The sequence below is a fragment of the Balaenoptera musculus genome, chromosome 2 (genome assembly GCF_009873245.2).
Source record: "Balaenoptera musculus isolate JJ_BM4_2016_0621 chromosome 2, mBalMus1.pri.v3, whole genome shotgun sequence".
NCBI classification, from domain to species: Eukaryota; Metazoa; Chordata; class Mammalia; order Artiodactyla; family Balaenopteridae; genus Balaenoptera; species Balaenoptera musculus.
Window position 1 is genome coordinate 120,670,667 of NC_045786.1, and position 22,173 is coordinate 120,692,839.

The 22,173-nt window shown below is 35.7% G+C and overlaps 1 protein-coding gene across 1 annotated transcript in view; it reads left to right on the forward strand.

Annotated features, from left to right (window-relative positions):
- Positions 1 to 1,083: 1,083 nt before the first annotated feature.
- The window catches only part of LOC118889904 (transcription elongation factor 1 homolog), a 56,845-nt gene continuing 35,755 nt past the window's right edge, over positions 1,084 to 22,173 (forward strand). Inside the window, exon 1 of the mRNA XM_036842043.1 lies at positions 1,084 to 1,158. Coding sequence (XP_036697938.1) covers positions 1,084 to 1,158 — 75 coding nt within the window. The remainder of the gene's footprint in view (positions 1,159 to 22,173) is intronic.

The window sequence follows — 22,173 nt, forward strand, 5'->3', positions numbered from 1 at the left end:
CTTTAGGCTAGTAGCTGTATGGTAGATCTAGAACTTGGGTCAGTGCAGCTCACCACAAGTTGTTATATGTTGTCTTCCAGATCTTATGAGACCTACCTACTACTGTGTCTCTGTCTTTATAGCAGGCAAGGTAAAGTGCAACAATTTTTTCTCACTTTAGAAGGGATGTCTTAACATGACTCAAATAAATGAACATTAGAAATTTCACCCATGTGACAGGCCCCTGAGCTTTAATAAGATATAAAATCTACCCTCTAGAATTCATGTTTCTTATTAAGGCAAATAGGGTCCTTAGTTCTTTAAACTCACCAGGTCTGTGGTGGGATAAAGACAACTACAAATGCTTTGACATTCCTCCCATTGAGATGTAAAATTGAATTCCCTTCCCCTTGAATCTGGCTGGCCTTGGTGACTGACTGGCAATAGAAGTGATGCCACAGGACTTGCAGGGCTAAGTCAAAAGACTTGGAGACTCTCCGCCTTGAACCTTTGAAATGTTCATTCTTTGTCACTCCCTCTTGGACACTCCCTCTCAAAACCCAGTAGCCATGCTGTAAGAAGTCCAGGTCACATGAAAAAGTCGTGTGAGGTGTTTGGTCTATAGCTCCAGCTGAGTTCCCAGCTGATAGCCAATGTCAAGGCCAGCCATGTGAATGAACCATCTTGGATGTCCAGCCTAGACAGGCTTTCAAATGACTAAATCCCCAACCAAAATATGAATGCAACCATCATGTGTTCTAGCCCTTCCCAAATTCCTTATCTCCAAAACTGTGAACAAAATTAAAATGATTGTTTTAAGCTGCTACTTAATGTGTAATTTGTTATGCAGTAATAGGATAACCAAAGAAAGGTCTAATTAACATAACATCATCAAATATTCTCTGGGATGTCATCACTATCAAGTTATTCCCAGATTATATTATGATAGAAAGCAACAGAGTTGATGGGGCCCTGAGTCAAGAAATAAATATATACTTTTTTCACTGTCATATGAGAGTAAAATGATTTTGATTTTCTTTAATGATGTAGATGGATAAATAAGTATTTGCTAGAGAAACAGTTTCATATAAGGTACTAGTGGCTATGCTTGTTTATGCCAGTAAAGATACAACAGCTGGAAATGGAGAAGAAACCAGCAAAGATTTAGAAAAAGCAAGGGTAAGACAAAATCAAGTGAAAAGGCCCTAAGCCAAGTGACAGAGTGTTTCACGAAAAAGAAGCTTACCTCTGGTGGGGAGTAATGAGATTACAGGATGAGGAGGAGTAGCTTTAATCATATTGGTGATGTTTGGTTTCATAACCTGAATAGTTTATAGTAGTAATCACTTTATTATTTGTTTTAGTATATAGTATTACTTTCATATATAATAAATACCTCACAATAAAAAACGAAAATAAGTTAAAAATTCATTGCCAATAAGTTAAAAATTCATTGTGGCATAGGGGAAAAGGGAAACAATTATTTTGACAGGTTTCTATAGAAAATAATCCACCATGGAAGGCAATTATACTGTGAAATGAAGGAAGGAGAGACATACATTAACAGTTGAACTTGTCCCCAGCTCTAGAAGCTATGTTAACAGATATGCTACCCCAAGCTTATTACTTGTACTTAACCCAAGACAAATTAGTAATTTGTGAAGTGTGCATTTGGCAAAAAGTTAAATATTCTGTTAGAAAAGCGTGATATGTTAAGCCTTATATAAATAACCAAATTTTCCAAATTTTTTTTTTATGAAACTTGCTAAAAATGTACAACAAAAGCTGCAACGCTAATAGAAGAACAACAATCAAAATGAAGCCCTTTGGGTTTATTCATTTATTTTATAAATACACTAGAAGAAAAAACATAATTTCCTCTTAAAAATATAAAACTCATTTTGAAAAACTTTCTCCCTTAAGAAATAATAATTCATTAGGAACACAACATTTCCAAAGTTGTGTTTCCCTTTGTTTTAACATTAAAAACTCCATTTAAAAAAATCTTGTGCTTTAAAAACTGCTTTCCCAATGAGGGAATAGAGTAAACTTTCAGACAGAATTTCTGAGGCTGAGTCCATTTTAAACAATGACAGGAAGCAGTTCTTTTTCCTGACGCATAATTGGAGAAGGGTCATGGCAAGGAGTACGGAAGGGAGCACCAAAAGTAGACACCACGTGGCAAGCAGCTCAGCAATAAGATTTACTCTTTTATTACCAAAGATAAACAGCAAAATACCAGCAGCAGCAGAATCTCTCTCTATGTCTCTCTGTCTCTGTCTCTCTTTCTCACACACACACACACAAACACACACACTTCTTTCAACTGCAGCTTCTTGCAACTTTCTTGAAGAATATGATGTAATTGTCTTAGCAGTGGTTACATAATTGACCTCCACTAAAGTTGGAGATTATTTTCTCAAGTCCTATTTGAATGTATGTCAAGGGAATCATTTCAGAAGAAAGCAAGGAGGTTTCCTGCAGTTCCTGAAGGATGTATTGCTAGCCTCCAGCCACATGCAGGAGGTAGAATTAGACTCACTCTTTGGGATAATTTTCTATATTAAAACTGCTAGGGTGGAAGAGAGCCATTCACTAATCCCTAGAGATATTATTTTTTAGGGGGGGGGTTAAATTTTTTTAAACATCTTTATTGGAGTATAATTACTTTACATTGTTGTGTTAGTTTCTGCTGTGTAACAAAGTGAATCAGCTATACGTATACTTATATCCCCATATCCCCTCCCTCTTGCATCTCCCTTCCACCCTCCCCATCCCACCCCTCTTAGAGATATCATCTTAAACCTGGTTTGTATATATCTGAATCTGTAAGAGCAGTTTACTGGATCCATTCAAAAACCTTATTGATTTAGTTATTTAAAATGTCAAGCTGATAATTTGACATCATTCTGGCAAAAATATATATATATATACATTAAGGTTTTTTTGTAATTTTTGAAGTCACATACACATTGACTATGAATGGTGATGACATGATATAAATATTTTTATTGAAGCAACCCATTTTGCCCACTGACATACATGCTTACAACTGGAAAACACCATTATCTAAGTTTCTCCTATCTTCTATTTAAATGATTCATTTCCTGTGGAGATTTAAAAATATATATTATGGGGTAAAATTATTTTTATTCATAAAAAAGGAATATTTTTATCTATGCTCCCATTATGGCAAGATTATTCATATCTCCTTTTAACTATTATCATGTAGTCATCAATTTTCCAATTAAAACATCATCTTCTAAATTGATTACATTCCTTAGCATTCACATTTTTTTAGAGAAATAAAACATTACCATTATCACTTTCATCTAAGGTCTTGCCTTACATCACTAATTACTATATACAGCTGTGAAGCATCACGGACACCTATTCAGAAGCTTACAGCCTCAAAAGTTTAGTACAATTGCAGCTGAATATAAGCAAAACTTATACTCAATCAAACAAAAGTAAACGTGCAACTTGTTTTATCATTTTAAAAGTATGAATACCCCAGAAGGAAATACAGATAAATGTACTAATTCAGTCCTTATTTACAATTCTATAATGAGCATTTATCATGTAACTGTCTTCTGAAATATTAATATCTGTTAGTGAATTTCAATGAGCTTGACTTCTATAAATACACTAGGACAGATATAATTAAATATGTAATAATCATTTGTTTAATGTCTGCCTACTAGACTATAAGAAAAATGCTTGCCTTTATTACTCCTGAGCACTCAATGGTTAGTGTTGAATGACCGAATAAATAAATGATTGAATTATTATATATCATAATGTCTGGTTTAAGTCAAAAATTTTTACCTACTGATAAAATAGCATTCTATATCAAAAACTTATTTTTCAGAACAGAATGATAAACAACTTTAAGTCACATATTTGCTCTGACTCTTTCTGCCTCAGGTGATTCAGAATATGGTTATATAATTTTTAAGATTATCAACAAAATTTTAAAAAGATCATTTGGGGGGAAACCAGAAGATATGAAGACACCCAAGACTAAACTCAATAAAGAGTCAGCCAAGTTCAGCATGAAAAATACAAGAGGAGGCAGTTCAAGGCTATACTCCTTATAGTACAAGCCAGTAAAGATACTTGAAAGAAATCACTGCCCCCAAATCACACTGAGTAGTAATCAACTATTCATCTATTTGTAATATCAGCCCTGCTCTACAAACTATAAATACATGCTAGTGTAAAAGGTTTGTAAATATCCACACACAGTAAATATATATATATCTAAAAGAAATGGCTTTGGGTATTCAGTCTAGTCCTATTTCCTTCAACTCTCCTACATATATGTGAAAAAGACACTCCTTTCTTTATCATATGAGGACCATTCTCATACTCACTTAGTAAAAGTACCCCTTAATAATGACATGATCTGCACAGTCTAGCAAAAGCGTGGATTAGGAAAAACACAAGGAGGAAGTGGAGAGGGAAGGAAATATCTATTGAGCTCCTACCATATACAGTGTCTCATAATGGCTACTTTTATTTAAGTAACTCTGAAAGGAAAGCAACAGGTTTCATTGAAGCTCACTATGTAAGTAAGCTACTGGTAGCTTTTTCTATTCAAGTTCTTTATACTTTGCCCTAGTTTGAAAATAGTTTCATAGGTAGCAGGACCTATGATTTATATATAATCGCACTGTGATTATATGCTTTATATGATTATGAAGCATATAATCACAGTGTTGATAAACACATGCCCACTGGAAGGCAATGTCAGTGTCCACACAACAGGTCACCAATGCAGCAAGAATCAAGATGTGACCAGGGAATATTGATGACAATCCTAGGGTGATTCCTGAGAGCTAACTTAGCTTATATACAATAACAAAAGGTGAAAATGCTAGCCAAGTTAGGGTTGATTCTAAAGATAGACTAAAAAAAGACAACAAATTAAACTGTATGGCACAACAAAAAAGTATTTATAATGGCACATCACATGTTTTCTTTTTTAACAATGAATTCAGCTGTGTTTAGCTAGACTGAATGAACATACTAACAAAATTAAAACCTCTTCGTGGTATCTTAATAAAACTAAACTCATAAAAATAAGTTTTGAAGTGGTTTGTTATAATTTAATAGATAACTGATACAGAAAACTGTATCCAAAAGATATAGTTATACCAATACTAAAAAGGGATTTTTAAAATGATGTGAAAATATGCAAAAAATAAAGAAATAATACAATAAATTTTTAATGACCTGAAGAACTTCAGTTTTTCAGATGAAAAGACATTTCCTGGTGCCAAGCATTATTAATGAAAAGGAAGCACACTAAATATATCCCTTTTTTTTCTAATTTCAAAAATAAAGAAAAATCCTAAATTTGAGTTTCAAAGAGAAAAACTTTCAATTCAAAAATCAACCCATCCAAGTACTATTCTCATTTGAAAGTAAATGAATGAAACTCTCAGGCACATAAGTACTTGTGGAAGTATAGAAAGTATACTCCTGGGCTTCCCTGGTAGCGCAGGGGTAAAGAATCTGCCTGCCAATGCAGGGCATACGGGTTCAAGCCCTGGTCCGGGAAGATCCCACATGCCAGGGAGCAACTAAGCCCGTGTGCCACAACTACTGAGCCTGCACTCTAGAGCCTGCGAGCCACAACTACGGAAGCCTGCGCGGCTAGAGGCCGTGCTCCACAACAAGAGAAGCCACCGCAATGAGAAGCCTGCACACCGCAGTGAAGAGTAGCCCCCGCTCACCGCAACTAGAGAAAGTCCGTGCGCAGCAATGAAGACCCAGTGCAGCCAAAAATAAACAAACAAATAAATAAAATATTAAAAAAAAAAAAAGAAAGTATACTCCTTACATACACTTTCTGGAAAAAAAAAATCATAGATGTATCTAACTAAACCAAAACTAATCAAAATATTTTATGAATAGTAAAAATATTTAATAAATATATTGTAGCATTGAATAATGACACCTTCATATTTACAGTTGCCTTTTAAAATATGAGGTTATTACTAGGTATCTAGTGAAATAACAATCATATGCACAAGACGATAGGTGGTCAAGGCTTTAGTATGTGAATGCTTTAGGTCCAAGGTATTAACTTCTGTAATAAGACAGACCAGATTGGGCCTTCTGAATATTTTCCATCAGAAAGGACATCTAACCTCCTGGTCCAGGAAAGAGGTATCACCTTTTTCTCCTCCCCTTTCCAATGAGCTGGGCTGTTAGAAATCTAAGACTGAAATATCTCTAGTTTTATAATCCACTGAGTGAAAATTCAATGTGAAACAAATATCAATTAGCTCACTGAAAGGTGAAGTATGTGATTCCTCATTTTAGAGTAAATTGAAAAGCTTTACGAGGCACTGGAAGAAAAAGGATACTTACCAAGAAGTGAAGCCACTCAAGAGGGTGTATCTGCCTACACAAAGTAAGGATTTTCCATTGGTGGTTTATCTTCAGATGGAAGTCAGAGATTTTGGGTCACGAAAGACAGTCTAATAAAGTATCTTCTTAAATACAGGGTCTTGATGTTATATTATTCCAAATTATTTTATAACTGGGTTTAATTCAGAACTACTAAAAAAATGATAATTTTATAATAATAAACTATGGTTTGGGAAGGTAGTTTATCTTCTGATATAATACTCATCTGGTTTCCAGGAGGAAAAAAATGAAGTTCAATGTACTTATCTAATAATTAAAGCTAGTGTTTCACAAGATGTTTTCCCATATCAAGTCAATAAGTATTCATCAGAAACATGTGGTTCTTTAGGATTTTACATAGCTGTTAGTAAGCTAATACAAGCACAGAGTCTTCAAGGCCCTTGCATTTGCAATTCATTAGTGGAAAGCTCTTCAGAAAAGGGAAGGATATGTAGCATTTCCAAAATCTGTTTGACAAAGAATATTTTCTTGGAAAGATATTAAAATTTCTCAAATAGCATTCCATGGAACCCATGCTTAGAAATGCTGCCATATATATCTCAAGTATTATACGAACTCAAGCAATAGTTTCCACCATGATTTCAACACAGCAATAACATACAGTCCTAATCAAAAAGTATTGAACGTTGTATCTGTTAGTTCAGTGATGTGCCCAAGTACCTGAGAAATGGCCCAGTTCAAAAATAATGGTTGAAAAATTAACCAAAGAGAATACATACTAGTAAGTCTAATCCTAACCATCTTTAGTACTTAAATGAGGAATCATCTTCTATTTAATACTAAATTCATAGAGAATGAAGGCTCTTAAAAATACAGTAAGAGTGTTGGGGCCAAGGGCAGGCCACCCTAAAATATGCCTCAATGGCATTTTTTAAAATTGAAGTATAGTTGATTTACAATGTTGTGTTAGTTTCTGGTGTACAGCAAAATAATTCAGTTATATATTCTTTTTCATATTCTTTTCCATTATGGTTTATTACAGCATATTGAATATAGTTTCCTGTGCTGCACAACAGGAGCTTGTTGTTTATTTTATATATAGTAGTTTGTGTCTGCTAATCCCAAACTCCTAATTTATCCCTCCCACACCCACTTTCCCCTTTGCTAACTATAAGTTTATTTTCTATGCCTATGAAAATACTCTGTTTCTGTATTGTAAATAAGTATATTTGTGTCATATTTTAGATTCCACATGTAAGTGATATCATATGGTATTTGTCTTTGTCTGACTTACTTCACTTAATATGATAATCTCTAGGTCCATCCATGTTGCTTCAAATGGCATTATTTCATTCTTTTTTATGACTGGTAATATTCCACTGTATATATATACCATATCTTCTTTATCCATTCATCTGTCGATGGACACTTAGGTTGCTTCCATGTCCTGGCTATTGTAAATAGTACTCTTATGAACATTGGGGTTCATGTATCTTTTTGAATTATCATTTTCTCCAGATATATGCCCAGGAGTGAGATCACTGGATCATATGGTAACTCTATTTTTAGTTTTTCAAGGAACTTCCATACTGTTCTCCATAGTGGCTGCACCAATTTACATTCCCACAAACAGTGTAGAAGGGTTCCCTTTTCTCCACACCCTCTCCAGCATTTGTTATCTGTAGACTTTTTAAATGATGGCCATTCTAACCAGTGTGAGGTGGCACCACACTGTAGTTTTGATTTGCATTTCTCTAATAACTAGCGATGTTGAGCATCTTTATATGTGCCTGCTGGCCATCTGTATGTCTTCTTTGAAGAAATGTCTATTTAGGTCTTCTGCCCATTTTTGATTGGGTTGTTTGTTTTTTTGTTATTGAGTTGTATGAGCTGTTTGTATATTTTGGAAATTAAGCCCTGTCAGTCTCATCATTCGCAAATATTTTCTCCTAGTCTGTAGGTTGTCTTTTCATTTTATTTATAGTTTCCTTTGTTGTGCAAAAGATTATAAGCTTGATTAGGTCTCACTTGTTTATTTTTGGTTTTATTTCTATTGCCTTAGGAGACCTAAGAAAACATTGGTACAATTTATGTCAGAGAATGTTTTGCCTATGTTCTCTTCTAGGAGTTTTATGGTGTCATGTCTTATATTTACGTCTTTAAACCATTTTGAGTTTATTTTTGTGTTTGGTGTGAACGTGTGTTCTAACTTCATTGACTTACATGCACTGTCCAGCTTTCCCAACACCACTTGCTGAAGAGACTGTCTTTTCTCCCTCAGTGGCATATTGATTATTTTGAATTAAACTTACTTAAGAACCAGCTAATGCAAGAGGGACACTTTGATCCTACTCTCTGTCTCCCTGAAAGCAGGAAACGAATCTCTGATGTGAAAGGTGCATGCTCTGTATTTGGAGTGGAAGGACACCCTTATCACCAGAGGTAGGGAATTTGGACTGAGAAGACTATATAAACAAATTTTGTTACTTCTTTAATTTAGTACTCTAAGTCCAAATTCTGTTTAGATTCTGTACTAATTAAGCACCCAAACCTAAGTTTCCTTGTCCTGTCAATTCCTCACCAATTCATTGTCTTTGTGGAAAAGTATAAAAGCTGCCAGCTTTGGCCACTTATTAGGTCCCATTTCTATGAGACTTCCATGTGCACATATTTTTTTTTTTCTTTTTCTCCTATTAATCTGCCTTATGTCAATGTTATTATTAGTCCAGCCACAAGAACTCAAGAGCGGGAAATTTCCCCTCTCCGACATTAACAACAACATACAAATTTTTTTTTTTTTTTTAGATTTGTTTATTTATTTATGGCTGTGTTGGGTCTTCGTTTCTGCGCAAGGACTCCCTCCAGCTGCGGCAAGCGGGCGCCACTCTTCATCACGGTGCGCGGGCCTCTCACTATCGCAGCCTCTCTTGTTGCGGAGCACAGGCTCCAGACGCGCAGTCTCAGCAGTTGTGGCTCACGGGCCTAGTTGCTCCGCGGCATGTGGGATCTTCCCAGACCAGGGCTCGAACCCATGTCCCCTGCATTGGCAGGCGGACTCCCAACCACTGCACCACCAGGGAAGCCCCTATACAATTTTTTAAAACTGATATCATACAAGGACACATTGGCTTCAAGGTCTCTGCATTTGCAATTCCCACTTCAGGGAAAGATTTTCCTCCAGACAGCCACTTGGCCCACTCTCGAACTTTCTTCAGATCTTAAAAGTCACTTTGTTAGAGACCATCCCTGACACACCTTTGTAAAACAGCAACCACCCTCCCCACTCCCAGCCCTTCTTATACCCTTTACTCTGTTTTATGCTCTTAACACCATCCAACACATTGCTTGCTTCCTGTCACTTCTTCATGAGAACATAAATTTCAGAAAGTAAAGACAGTATTTTGTTCAGTTCTCTAATACTAGGGCATAGAGAATTGCCAGGCACATAGAAGACATTCAATATTCATCAAATGATAGGTGAATAAATGAATATTTTAAATGTCTAATGGAGATGCAACATAGGTAGTTATTTTTTTTCCTTATGCCGTACATCAATTCTGTACTAAGAAATGAAAATGGGAGACCTCTTTTTCAAGCACAGCTTCATCGGTTTTATCATTAGTATACAAAAGGATACACACCCAGAAAAATGGGCAAAGAACATGAATGGCAATCCAGTATAGAAGAAATAAAAATTAACCCATAAATATGTAAAGAATATCAAATTTAAAAATAATCAAAGAAATATATATTCAAAGGAGAAAAAGAGCTCTTTACTTTTTACTTCAGGAAACATTTTTTTTGTTAAAATGCAGTTTGGGCAAGCCTGTGATGAAAGGAGCTCTCATATGCAATTGATGGCCATATAAACTTGTATAAAACACATTTGGACAAAAATTTTTGATAAAAATTTCCCCTAGCTTTTGACCCAAAATGTATAGCTTTTGGCTCAGCATTGCCACACATTGAATTTTACTAGAAAAATTTTTACTAGATATACATAAATATTTATGATAAGAATTCCCATTGCATCAATATAATAGTAAAACATTGCAGTAAAAAATATAAAATTACTATTTAGTCACTATATTATAAAATATAATAGTAAGTATATTAGTAAAATAAAATATAATAGTAAATAGTAATATATAATAGCAAAATAGTAATAGTAAAACATATAAAACAAACAAAACAAAATGTAATAGTAAATGTTCACTAACAGGATATATTATTCTGCTGTGCTGCCATAACAAAATATCACAGACTGGGTGACTAAAACAACAGAACTTTTATACTCATGGTTCTGGAGGCTGGAAGTCTGAGAGCAAGGAGCTACTAGGGTTGATTTTTGGTGAGGCTTCTCTCCTTACCTTTCATGGTGCCTCCTTTTTTGGGTCCTCACATGGTCTTTCCTCTGTGGAGAGAGAGAGAGAATGAGCTCTGTCATCTCTTACTTGTCTTATAAGCTCGTCAGTCCTACTGAATTAGGACCTCCACCCTTATAACATCATTTAACCTTAAATCCCTCCTTAAAGGCCCTATCTCAAAACACAGTCACATTGGGGGTTAGGGCTTTAACATATGAATTTTGGGAGGATACAATTCAGTCCATAAGAGAATGACTAAATAAACCACTATACAATCACAATATGAACTATTATGCAGCTCTAAACAAGGACTTACATTTTCTAAGAAGACTTAGTAACCTAGTAAATTTTAACAATTATGACTAGTGAAAAAAATTCATTTAAAAAACATAATAATCTCAAGTTAGTTTAAAGAAACTCATAATATTTTTAAAAACCTAATGTAACATATATTTGAAAGAGCTCTATTAAATTGTTTCTTAATCAGTTGGAAAGGATTTTGCTTTACTTTTATTTCATTGTCCTTAATGTGTGTGCAAATAGCTGCTAAAGAGCAAAGTACTGTTTAAGTTCTTTTGTAGCCTAAAATACATGAACAAAAATATTTTCAAAATTTAAAATAAATAATGGAAAAGATTTAAGTTGGCATGCTGTCAAACAATACAACAGAAAGAAATTTACATAGGTAAGCCTTTCAATATCTCCCTGCATTGTTCTGATATGAACCCAAGAGCTAGGAGCTTAACATATCAATAAATTCAAATAATATTTACATCAGAGAATTGACACTATAGTAAAACATGCTCTCCCTCATGGCTTTTTATCAAAGCATTTACTTCATTTGCAACATCTAGATCAGAAAAGGGAAATGTACCAACATCCCTTTCACTTAGAAAATATATGAAGTTAATAAACGTCTCCCAAAGATTAACAGACAGCAATTCAGATAACATAAGGAAGGCAATTCATCTGTCCCTAAAGGTTTTCAATTTTTTAATTTTATTATCTTTGCAGCCTTAGGGTCCCTGTCTTACATAATGAGAGTCTGAATGAATTGTAAACTAGGAATCCGCCATTTGTTAAATCAGGGCCCTGTCAAAAGTACCACATGAGGTACTTTTGTTTTTATAGTCAGCAGCCAGAGGCACAATGCCAAAGCCAGGTAGTTCTGTGTTCCCAACTCTTAGAGAGAAAGATGTATAGAGAATACAGAAAAATCTACAGTAAGATTGGAGTACATAAAGCAATCTGTCAACAAAGTGAAAAGAGGAGAAAGAAAAAGTGTCCTCTAGTGTTTTGGATAAAATAAAGGAATACTCATTTTAAGAGCCAAGGCTAAAATTTTTAAACAAGCAACCCTATCTAAGTAATAATATGAAATATATGACATATATTTGCCTTAACAAAGTTAACAAAGTCAAATTTATAACAGATTCTATTTAAAGCCTAATTACTTAAATGTTAAAGTCACAAAGCAGCATACAGCTAACATTTTAAATACTTTTATTACTGTTACTGGCATTAGTCCAAATCATGTAATTAGCAGTAATTCTTAAATAAAACCAAATGTACTTTTTTATTATGTTGTGCACAAATCACCACAAGTGTATGTTCATAAACATACACAAAGTAAGCTATTTTTTCTTGCTTAACTGAGATTTTCTGAATTTAGTGAGATAATGCTTTAATGATGGGAGATATTTTTGCCTCAGTGGATCTGGTGCTAGCTAATGATATCTCATTTTTATTGCAGTGAATAGTATATCAGTTGTAAAGAAAGGTTACACATTTCTACTTATTTATTTATTTATTTATTTATTTATTTATTACACATAGTGTATTACATATAAATATATTATTGGGTCCCTACACCAGGTTAGGCAATGAGGATTAAGTCATGAACCAAACACACATGATCACAACCTTCAGAGAGTTGATAGTCTTAAACTGACCAGACTGAGAATGAAAATTAACTATCTCAAAATACATCTAGAAATTCAAAGTATTCTCAAATAATATCTCAACAGAATACTTATGGAACATTAAAATCGAATTGTAAAGTGCATATGGAAAAAAAAATTAGCAAATACAGTCAAGAAAACATTGCCTCATCAGCTATTAAAATAAAATATGTAGTAATAGTAAATGAGAGAGACCTTCAAGATGGTGGAGGTGTAAGACGTGGAGATCACCTTCCTCCCACAAATACATCAGAAATACATCTACATGTGGAACAACTCCTACAGAACACCTACTGGACGCTGGCAGAAGACCTCAGACTTCCCTAAAGGCAAGAAACTCCCCATGTACCTGGGTATGGCAAAAGAAAAAAGAAAAAAGAGAGATAAAAGAATAGGGGCAGGACCTGCACCTCTGGGAGGGAGCTGTGGAGGAGGAAAAGTTTCCACACTCTAGGAAGCCCCTTCACGGGCGGAGATGGGGGGGTGGGTGGGGGGGAAGCTTTGGAGCCACAGAGGAGAGCGCAGCAACAGTGGTGCAGAGGGCAAAGCAGAGAGATTCCCGCACAGAGGATCAGTGCTGACCAGCACTCACCAGCCTGAGAGGCTTGTCTGCTCACCTGCTGGGGTGGGTGGGGGCTGGGAGCTGAGGCTCCAACTTCAGAGTTCAGATCCCAGGGAGAGGAGCGGGGTTGGCTGCATGAACACAGCCTGAAGGGGGCTAGTGCACCACAGCTAGCTGGGAGGGAGTCTGGGAAAGCAGTCTGGAAGTGCCTAAGAGGCGAGAGACCACTGTTTCGCGGTGCACGAGGAGAAGGGATTCAGAGCACTGCCTAAACAAGGTCCAGAGAAGGGCATGAGCCATGGCTATCAGCACGGACCCCAAAAACAGGCATGAAATGCTAAGGTTGCTTCTGCAGCCACCAAGAAGCCTGTGTGCAAACACAGGTACCTGTCCACACCTCCCCTCCCAGGAGGCTGTGCAGCCCACTACTGCCAGGGTCCTGTGACCTAGGGACAACTTCACCGGGAGAACACACGGCGCCCTCAGACTGTTGCAATGTCACGCCGGCCTCTGCCACCACAGGCTCCCCCTGCATTCTGTACCCTTCTCTCCCTCATCCCCTCCTGAGTGAGCCAGAAACCCCTAATTAGCTGCTACTTTAACCCTGTCCTGTCTCAGCAAAGAACAGATGCCCTCAGGCGACCTACATGCAGAGGTGGGGCCAAATCCAAAGCTGAACCCCAAGAGCTGTGCGAACAAAGAAGAGAAAGGGAAATTTCTCCCAGCAGCCACAGGAGCAGCGGATTAAAACTCCACAATCAACTTGATGTACCCTGCATTTCTGGAATACCTGAATAGACAATGAATCATCACAAAATTGAGGTGATGGACTTTGTGTGATTTTCTCTGTACAGCTTTGTTTTACCATTTGTCCTAGGGTTCTGTCTGTCCTTTTTTTTTTTTTTTTTAGTATAATTTTTTAGCGCTTGTTATCATTGGTGGATTTGTTTTTTGGTTTGGTTGCTCTCTTCTTTCTTTCCTTCTTTCTTCTTTTTTTTATAACTTTTCAATTTTTTTTATTTGTAACAATCTTTAAAAATTTTTCATTTCAATAACTTTATTTTATTTCTTTCTTTTTTTTCTCCCTTTTCTTCTGGGCTGTGTGGCTGACAGGGTCTTGATACTCTGTCAGGGTGTCAAGCCTGTGCTTCTGAGGTGGGAGAGCCAAGTTCAGGACACTGGTCTACCAGAGACCTCCCGGCTCCACATAATATCAAATGGTGAAAGCTCTCCCAAAGATCTGCATCTCAACGCTAAGACCCAGTTCCATTCAACGACCAGCAAGCTACAGTGCAGGACACCCTATGCCAAACAACTAACAAGACAGGAACACAACCATACCCATTAGCAGAGAGGCTGCCTAAAATCATAATAAGATCACAGACACCCCAAAACACACCACCAGACGTGGTCCTGCCACCAGAAAGACAAGATTCAGTCTCGTCTACCAGAACACAGGCACCAGTCTCCTCCACAGGAAGCCTACACAACACACTGAACCAACTTTACTCACTGTGGGAAGACACCAAAAACAATGGGAACTAAGAACCTGCAGCCTGCAAAAAGGAGACCCCAAACACAGTAAGTTAAGCAAAATGAGAAGACAAAGAAACACACAGCAGATAAAGAAGCAAGGTAAAAACCCATCAGAACAAACAAATGAAGAGGAAATAGGCAGTCTACCTGAAAATGAATTCAGTGTAATGATAGTAAAGATGATCCAAAATCTTGGAAATAGAATGGAGAAAATACAAGAAACATTTAACAAGGAACTAGAAACACTAAAGAGCAAACAAACAATGATGAACAACAAAATAAATGAGATTAAAAATTCTCTAGAAGGAATAAATAGCAGAATAACTGAGGCAGAAGAATGGATAAGTGACCTGGATGATAAAATAGTGGAAATAACTCCAGTAGAGCAGAATAAAGAAAAAAGAATGAAAAGAATTGAGGACAGTCTCAGAGACCTCTGGGTTCACAATAAATGCACCAACATTTGAATTATAGGGGTCTCAGAAGAAGAAGAGAAAAAGAAAGGGACTGAGAAAACATTTGAAGTGATTATAGTTGAAAACTTCCCTAATATGGGAAAGGAAATAGTCAACAAAGTCTAGGAAGCTCAGAGTCCCATACAGGATAAATCCAAGGGGAAACATGCCAAGACCCACATTAATCAAACTATCAAAAATTAAATACAGAGAAAAAATATTAAAAGCAGCAAGGGAAAAGCAGCAAATAACATACAAGGGAATCCCCATAACGTTAACAGCTGATCTTTCAGCAGAAACTCTGCAAGCCAGAAGGCAGTGGCAGGACAAATTCAAAGTGATGAAAGGGAAAAACCTACAACGAAGATTACTTTACCCACCAAGGATCTCATTCAGATTCGATGCAGAAATCAAAACCTTTACAGACAAGCAAAAGCTAAGAGAATTCAGCACCACCAAACCAGCTTTACAACAAATGCTAAAGGAAATCTCTAGGCAGGAAACACAAGAGAAGGAAAAGACCTACAATAACAAACCCAAAACAATTTAGAAAATGGTAATAGGAAAATACATATTGATAACTACATGGATTAAATGCTCCAACCAAAAGACATAGACTAGCTGAATGGATACATAAACAAGACCCATATATATGTTGTCTACAAGAGACCCAGTTCAGAACTAGCGACATATACAGACTGTAAGTGAGGGGATGGAAAAAGATATTCCAAGCAAATAGAAATCAAAAGAAAGCTGGAGTAGTAATTTTCATATCAGAAAAAATAGACTTTAAAGACTATTACAAGAGACGAAGAAGGACACTACATAATGATCAAGGGAGCAATCCAAGAAGAAGATATAACAATTGTAAATATTTATGCAACCAACATAGGAGCACCACAACACATAAGGCAAATGCTAACAGCCATAAAAGGAGAAATCGACAGTAACACAATAATAGCACAGAACTTTAACACCCCACTTTTGCTAATGGGCAGATCATCCAAAATGAAAATAAATAGGTAAACACACGCTTTAAATGAGACATTAAACAAGATGGATTTAACTGATATTTATAAGACATTCTATCCAAAAACAACACAATAAACTTTATCCTCAAGAGCGCATGGAATACTTTCCAGTATAGATCATATCCTGGGTGACAAATCAAGTCTTGGTAAATTTAGGAAAACTGAAATCATATCAAGTATCCTTTCCGACCACAACGCTATGAGACTAGATATCAATTACAGGGAAAAAAACTGTAAAAAATACAAACACATGGAAGCTAAACTATATGCCACTAAATAACCAAGAGATCACTGAAGAAATCAAAGAGGAAATCAAAAAATACCTAGAAAAAAATGACAATGTAAACACGATAACCCAAAACCTATGGGATGCTGCAAAAGCAGTTCTAAGAGGGAAGTTTATAACAATAAAATCCTACCTCAAGAAACAAGAAACATCTCAAATAAACAACCAAAACTTACACCTAAAACAAGTAGAGAAAGAACAAGAAAACCCTGAAGTTAGGAGAAGGAAAGAAATCATAAAGATCAGAGCAGAAATAAATGAAAAAGAAATGAAGGAAAAAATAGCAAAGATCAATAAAACTAAAAGCTTGTTCTTTGAGAAGAAAAACAAAATTGATAAAACATTAGCCAGACTCATCAAGAAAAAAAGGGAGAAGACTCAAATCAATAGATTTAGAAATGAAAAAGGAGAAGTAACAACTGACACTGCAGAAATTCAAAGGATCATGAGAGATTACTACAAGCAACTATATGCCAATAAAAAGGACAACCTGGAAGAAATGGACAAATTCTTACAAAAGCACAACCTTCTGAGACTGAACCAGGAAGAAATAGAAAATATAAACAGACCAATCACAAGCACTGAAATTGACACTGTGATTAAAAATCTTCCAACAAACAAAAGCCCAGGACCAGATGGCTTCACAGGCGAATTCTATCAAACATTTAGAGAAGAGCTAACACCAATCCTTCTCAAACTCTTCCAAAATATAGCAGAGGGAGGAACACTCCCATACTCATTCTACGAGGCCACCATCACCATGATACCAAAACCAGACAAAGACGTCACAAAGAAAGAAAACTACAGGCCAATATCACTGATGAACATAGATGTAAAAATCCTCAACAAAATACTAGCAAACAGAATCCAACAGCACATTAAAAAGATCATACACCATGATCAAGTGGGGTTTATCCCAAGAATGCAAGGATACTTCAATATACGCAAATCAATGTGATAAACCATATTAATACATTGAAGGAGAAAAACCATATGATCATCTCAATAGATGCAGAAACAGCTTTCGACAAAATTCAGCACCGATTTATGATAAAAACCCTCCAGAAAGTAGGCATAGAGGGAACTTACCTCAACATAATAAAGGCCGTATATGACAAACCCACAGCCAACATCGTTCTCAATGGTGAAAAACTGAAACCATCTTCTCTAAGATCAGGAACAAGAAAAGGCTGTCCACTCTCACCACTATTAGTCAACATAGTTTTGGAAGTTTTAGCCACAGCAATCAGAAAAGAAAAAGAAATAAAAGGAATCCAAATCGGAAAAGAAGAAGTAAAGCTGTCACTGTTTGCAGATGACATGATACTATACATAGAGAATCCTAAAGATGCTACCAGAAAACTACTAGAGACAATCAATGAATTTGGTAAAGTAACAGGATACAAAATTAATGCACAGAAATCTCTTGCAATCTTATACACTAATGATGAAAAACCTGAAAGAGAAATTAAGGAAACACTACCATTTACCACTGCAACAAAAAGAATAAAATACCTAGGAATAAACCTACCAAAGAGACAAAAGACCTGTATACAGAAAAGTATAAGACATTGATGAAAGAAATTAAAGATGGTACAAACAGATGGAGAGATATACCATGTTCTTGGATTGGAAGAATCAATATTGTGAAAATGACTATACTACCCAAAGCAATCTACAAATTCAGTGCAATCCTTATCAAACTACCAATGGCATTTTTCACAGAACTAGAACAAAAAATTTCACAATTCGTATGGAAACAGAAAAGACCCAGAATAGCCAAAACAATCTCCAGAAAGAAAAACAGAGCTGGAGGAATCAGGCTCCCAGACTTCAGACTATACTACAAAGCTACAGTAATCAAGACAGTATGGTACTGGCACAAAAACGGAAATATAGATCAATGAAACAGGATACAAAGCCCAAAGATAAACCCACACACATATGGTCACCTTATTTTTGATAAAGGAGGCAACGATATACAATGGAGAAAAGATAGCCTCTTCAATAAATGGTGCTGTGAAAACCAGATAGCCAAATGTAAAAGAATGAAATTAGAACACTCCCCAACACCATAAACAAAAATAAACTTAAAATGGATTAACGACCTAAATGTAAGGTCAGACATCTATAAAACTCTTAGAGGAAAAACATAGGCAGAACACTCTATGACATTAATCACAGCAAGATCCTTTTTGGCCTACCTCCTAGAGGAATGAAAATAAAAATAAAAATAAACAAATAGGACCTAATGAAACTTAAAAGCTTTTGTACAGCAAAGGAAAACAGAAACAAGACAAAAAGACAACCCTCAGAATGGGAGAAAATATTGCAAATGAAGAAATTGACAAAGGATTAATCTCCAAAATTTACAAGCAACTCATGCAGCTCAATATCAAAAACAGAAACAACCCAATCCAGAAAAGGGTAGAAGACCTAAATAGATATTTCTCCAAAGAAGATATGCAGATCGCCAACAAACACATGAAAGGATGCTCAAAATCACTAATCATTAGACAAATGCAAATCAAAACTACAATGAGGTATCATCTCACACCAGTCAGCATGGCCATCATCAAAAAATCTGCAAACAATAAATGCTGGAGAGGGGGTGGAGAAAAGGGAACCCTCTTCCACTGTTGGTGGGAATGTAAATTGGTACAGCCACTATGGAGAACAGCATGGAGGTTCCTTAAAAAACTAAAAATAGAACTACCATACAACCCAGCAATCCCACTACTGGGCATATACCTTGAGAAAACATAATTCAAAAAAAGTCATGTACCACAATGTTCATTGCAGCTCTATTTACCATAGCCAGGACATGGAAGCAACCTAAGTGTCCATCAACAGATGAATGGATACAGAAGATGTGGCACATATATACAATGGAATATTACTCAGCCATAAAAGGAAACGAAATTGAGTTATTTGTAGTGAGGTGGATGGACCTAGAATCTGTCATACAGAGTGAAATAAGTCAGAAAGAGAAAAACAAACACAGTATGCTAACAAATATATATGGAATCTAAAAAATATAATGTTTCTGAAGAACCTAGGGGCAGGACAGGAATAAAGACGCAGAGGTAGAGAATGGACTTGAGAACACGGGGAGGGGAAAGGGTAAACTGGGACTAAGTGAGAGAGTGGCATGGACATATATATACTACCAAATGTACAATAGATAGCTAGTGGGAAGCAGCCACATAGCACAGGGAGATCAGCTCAGTGCTTTGTGACCACCTAGAGGGGTGGGATAGGGAGGGCGGGAGGGAGACGCAAGAGGGAGGAAATATGGGGATACACATATATGTATAGCTGATTCACTTTGTTATAAAGCAGAACTTAACACACCATTGTAAAGTAATTATACTCCAATAAAAATGTTTAAAAAAATTGTAAATGAAACAGTATGAACTGGCATTGGAAATGATGAAGATATAAAGGGAGCACAATATAGGTGTCATATAAAATCACATGTATAGAACTTTAGTCTAAATAAAAGTGTCATTGACACTAGTGGGAAAAGAATAGATCATTTAAGAAATTACACTGGGAAATCTGCTATCCATGCAAAAATCATATCGGATCCCTGACCCATTCTATTTATCCTTACACACACACACACACACACACACACACACACACATACACACATCAAATTGATTAAAGGGTTAAACATTAAAGTAATTAGTAAAGTATTAGACTCCAAATATTTTAATTATATTGAGTTGGAAATGAACTTTCTAAGCAAACACAAAAACTTCAATGATCTGTATGAAAAGACTGACATTTTAAACCTCAAAAATTTTAAACTTATGTACTACAAAAGATACCATAAACAAAGTTAAAAGACTGCTTATTGGATTTTCCACTAATCATGGCACACTGGATCCTCACCTGAAACCTCATTACAACAACAGAAAAAAGATTATTTTTAAGTACAGGGAGGGAAAAAAAACTATAAGGATAAATAAAACCAAACCAGGAAAAAAGAAAATAATTGACAAGATGGGTTTGAACTGCACCAGTCAACTTATATGCAAATGTTTTTCAATATTAAATACTACTGTACTATACAATCTTTGGTTGGTTGAATCTGCAGATGCAGAGGAACTAGGGGTCGAAGGTCACCAGCAAGTTTGGGGATATATTAGTTTGTGGAATTGCCTTGTTTTTCAAGCTTGCTGAAAGATTTTTATCATGCATGGATATTGAAATTATTAAATGCCTTTCCTGTATCTATTTAGATCATCCCATGGCTTTCTTCTTGCATTGTTAATGTGGCAAATTAGTCAAATTTACACCAACATGCCTTCCTAGAATAAACCCCATCCAGTCATGATACATTTGTTCTATATATCACTGGACTTAACTTGCTAATGTCTTGATTGATCCAGGAACTTCCACATTAAAGTAATAGGATTTTCTCAGAAGAAAACATCAAATAATATATTTAAATGTTTTATGGAACTGAAGGATATGATTTTTCAAGTTAAAAATTCCACAGAATTTCCAACATAAGGAATAAGAAAGTAAGTCACACTGAAATTCATCACTGTGAAATTTAAGAATATTGAAGACAAAGTAAATATCCAAAAGACTTTCAGAGAGGGAAGTTAAAAGACTCAAAAGCAAATGAACAGGAATCAGAATGGCTTCTGACTTTTCAATAGTCACATGGCAAGATAAAAGACAATGGATCAATGCCTTCAAAATACTGAAGGAAAATTATTGCCAACCTAGGATTTTATATCGAGTTAAACATTTAATCAAATATGACAGTAAAGAAATGGGATGATTGTATGAAAGGAAAGCCTAAGGCAACAATTGTCTCTCCTCTATTTCATTATTTTGTTAGTTTATATGTTGAAGAACCTGGGCCATTTGACAGGTAGATTTTCCACAGTATTTGTTTTGCTAATTGTATACCCACAGTGCAGTTTGACCTATTCTCTGAATTTCCTGCAAATTGGCATCTGGATTAAGATGCTTGACCAAACTCAGATTCAATCCCTTTGACAAGGAAAAGGGGTTTCTGTCATCGGGATGCATATTATATCAGGTCGCTTCCTTTTTGATGCTAGCATAGGTTGATGCTCAGGACTGGATCCATCAATTCAGTGAGGTTGTAAAAAGGTGATATTCTAATTCTATCATTTTTTTCATGTATTATCTGCAATAATTTTATAATAAGACACTTCTATGTGGTTACATAGTGGAATGGTTCTTATGTAAATACTCAGTTCTTACTTTTATTTAACCTGTTTTCAAGATAAAGAATTGGTTCTCTCTAGTTTTCAAAATGTAAAAAATTAGGGTTTTTAAAAAAATATTATAAACTCATGGATGAAAAAGTTTATGAGTTTAAATCCAGTCTTAACGCTTATCTTTTTTTAACCTCAAATTGCTAAATCTACACCTAGTGAAAGATTCTTTAAAACACCTCCTAAGTCTTTTTGATATGACCATAGTATGTTTGATAGTTATATGTCAACATGTTCCAGGTTCATCTGTTACAATTCTTACTCTAAAATTAGCCATCTATCCAAGAAGCCCTGGCTCCTTTTAATGAGAAGTAATATTTCAATTTGGCAACCTGTACAAAGCATGCT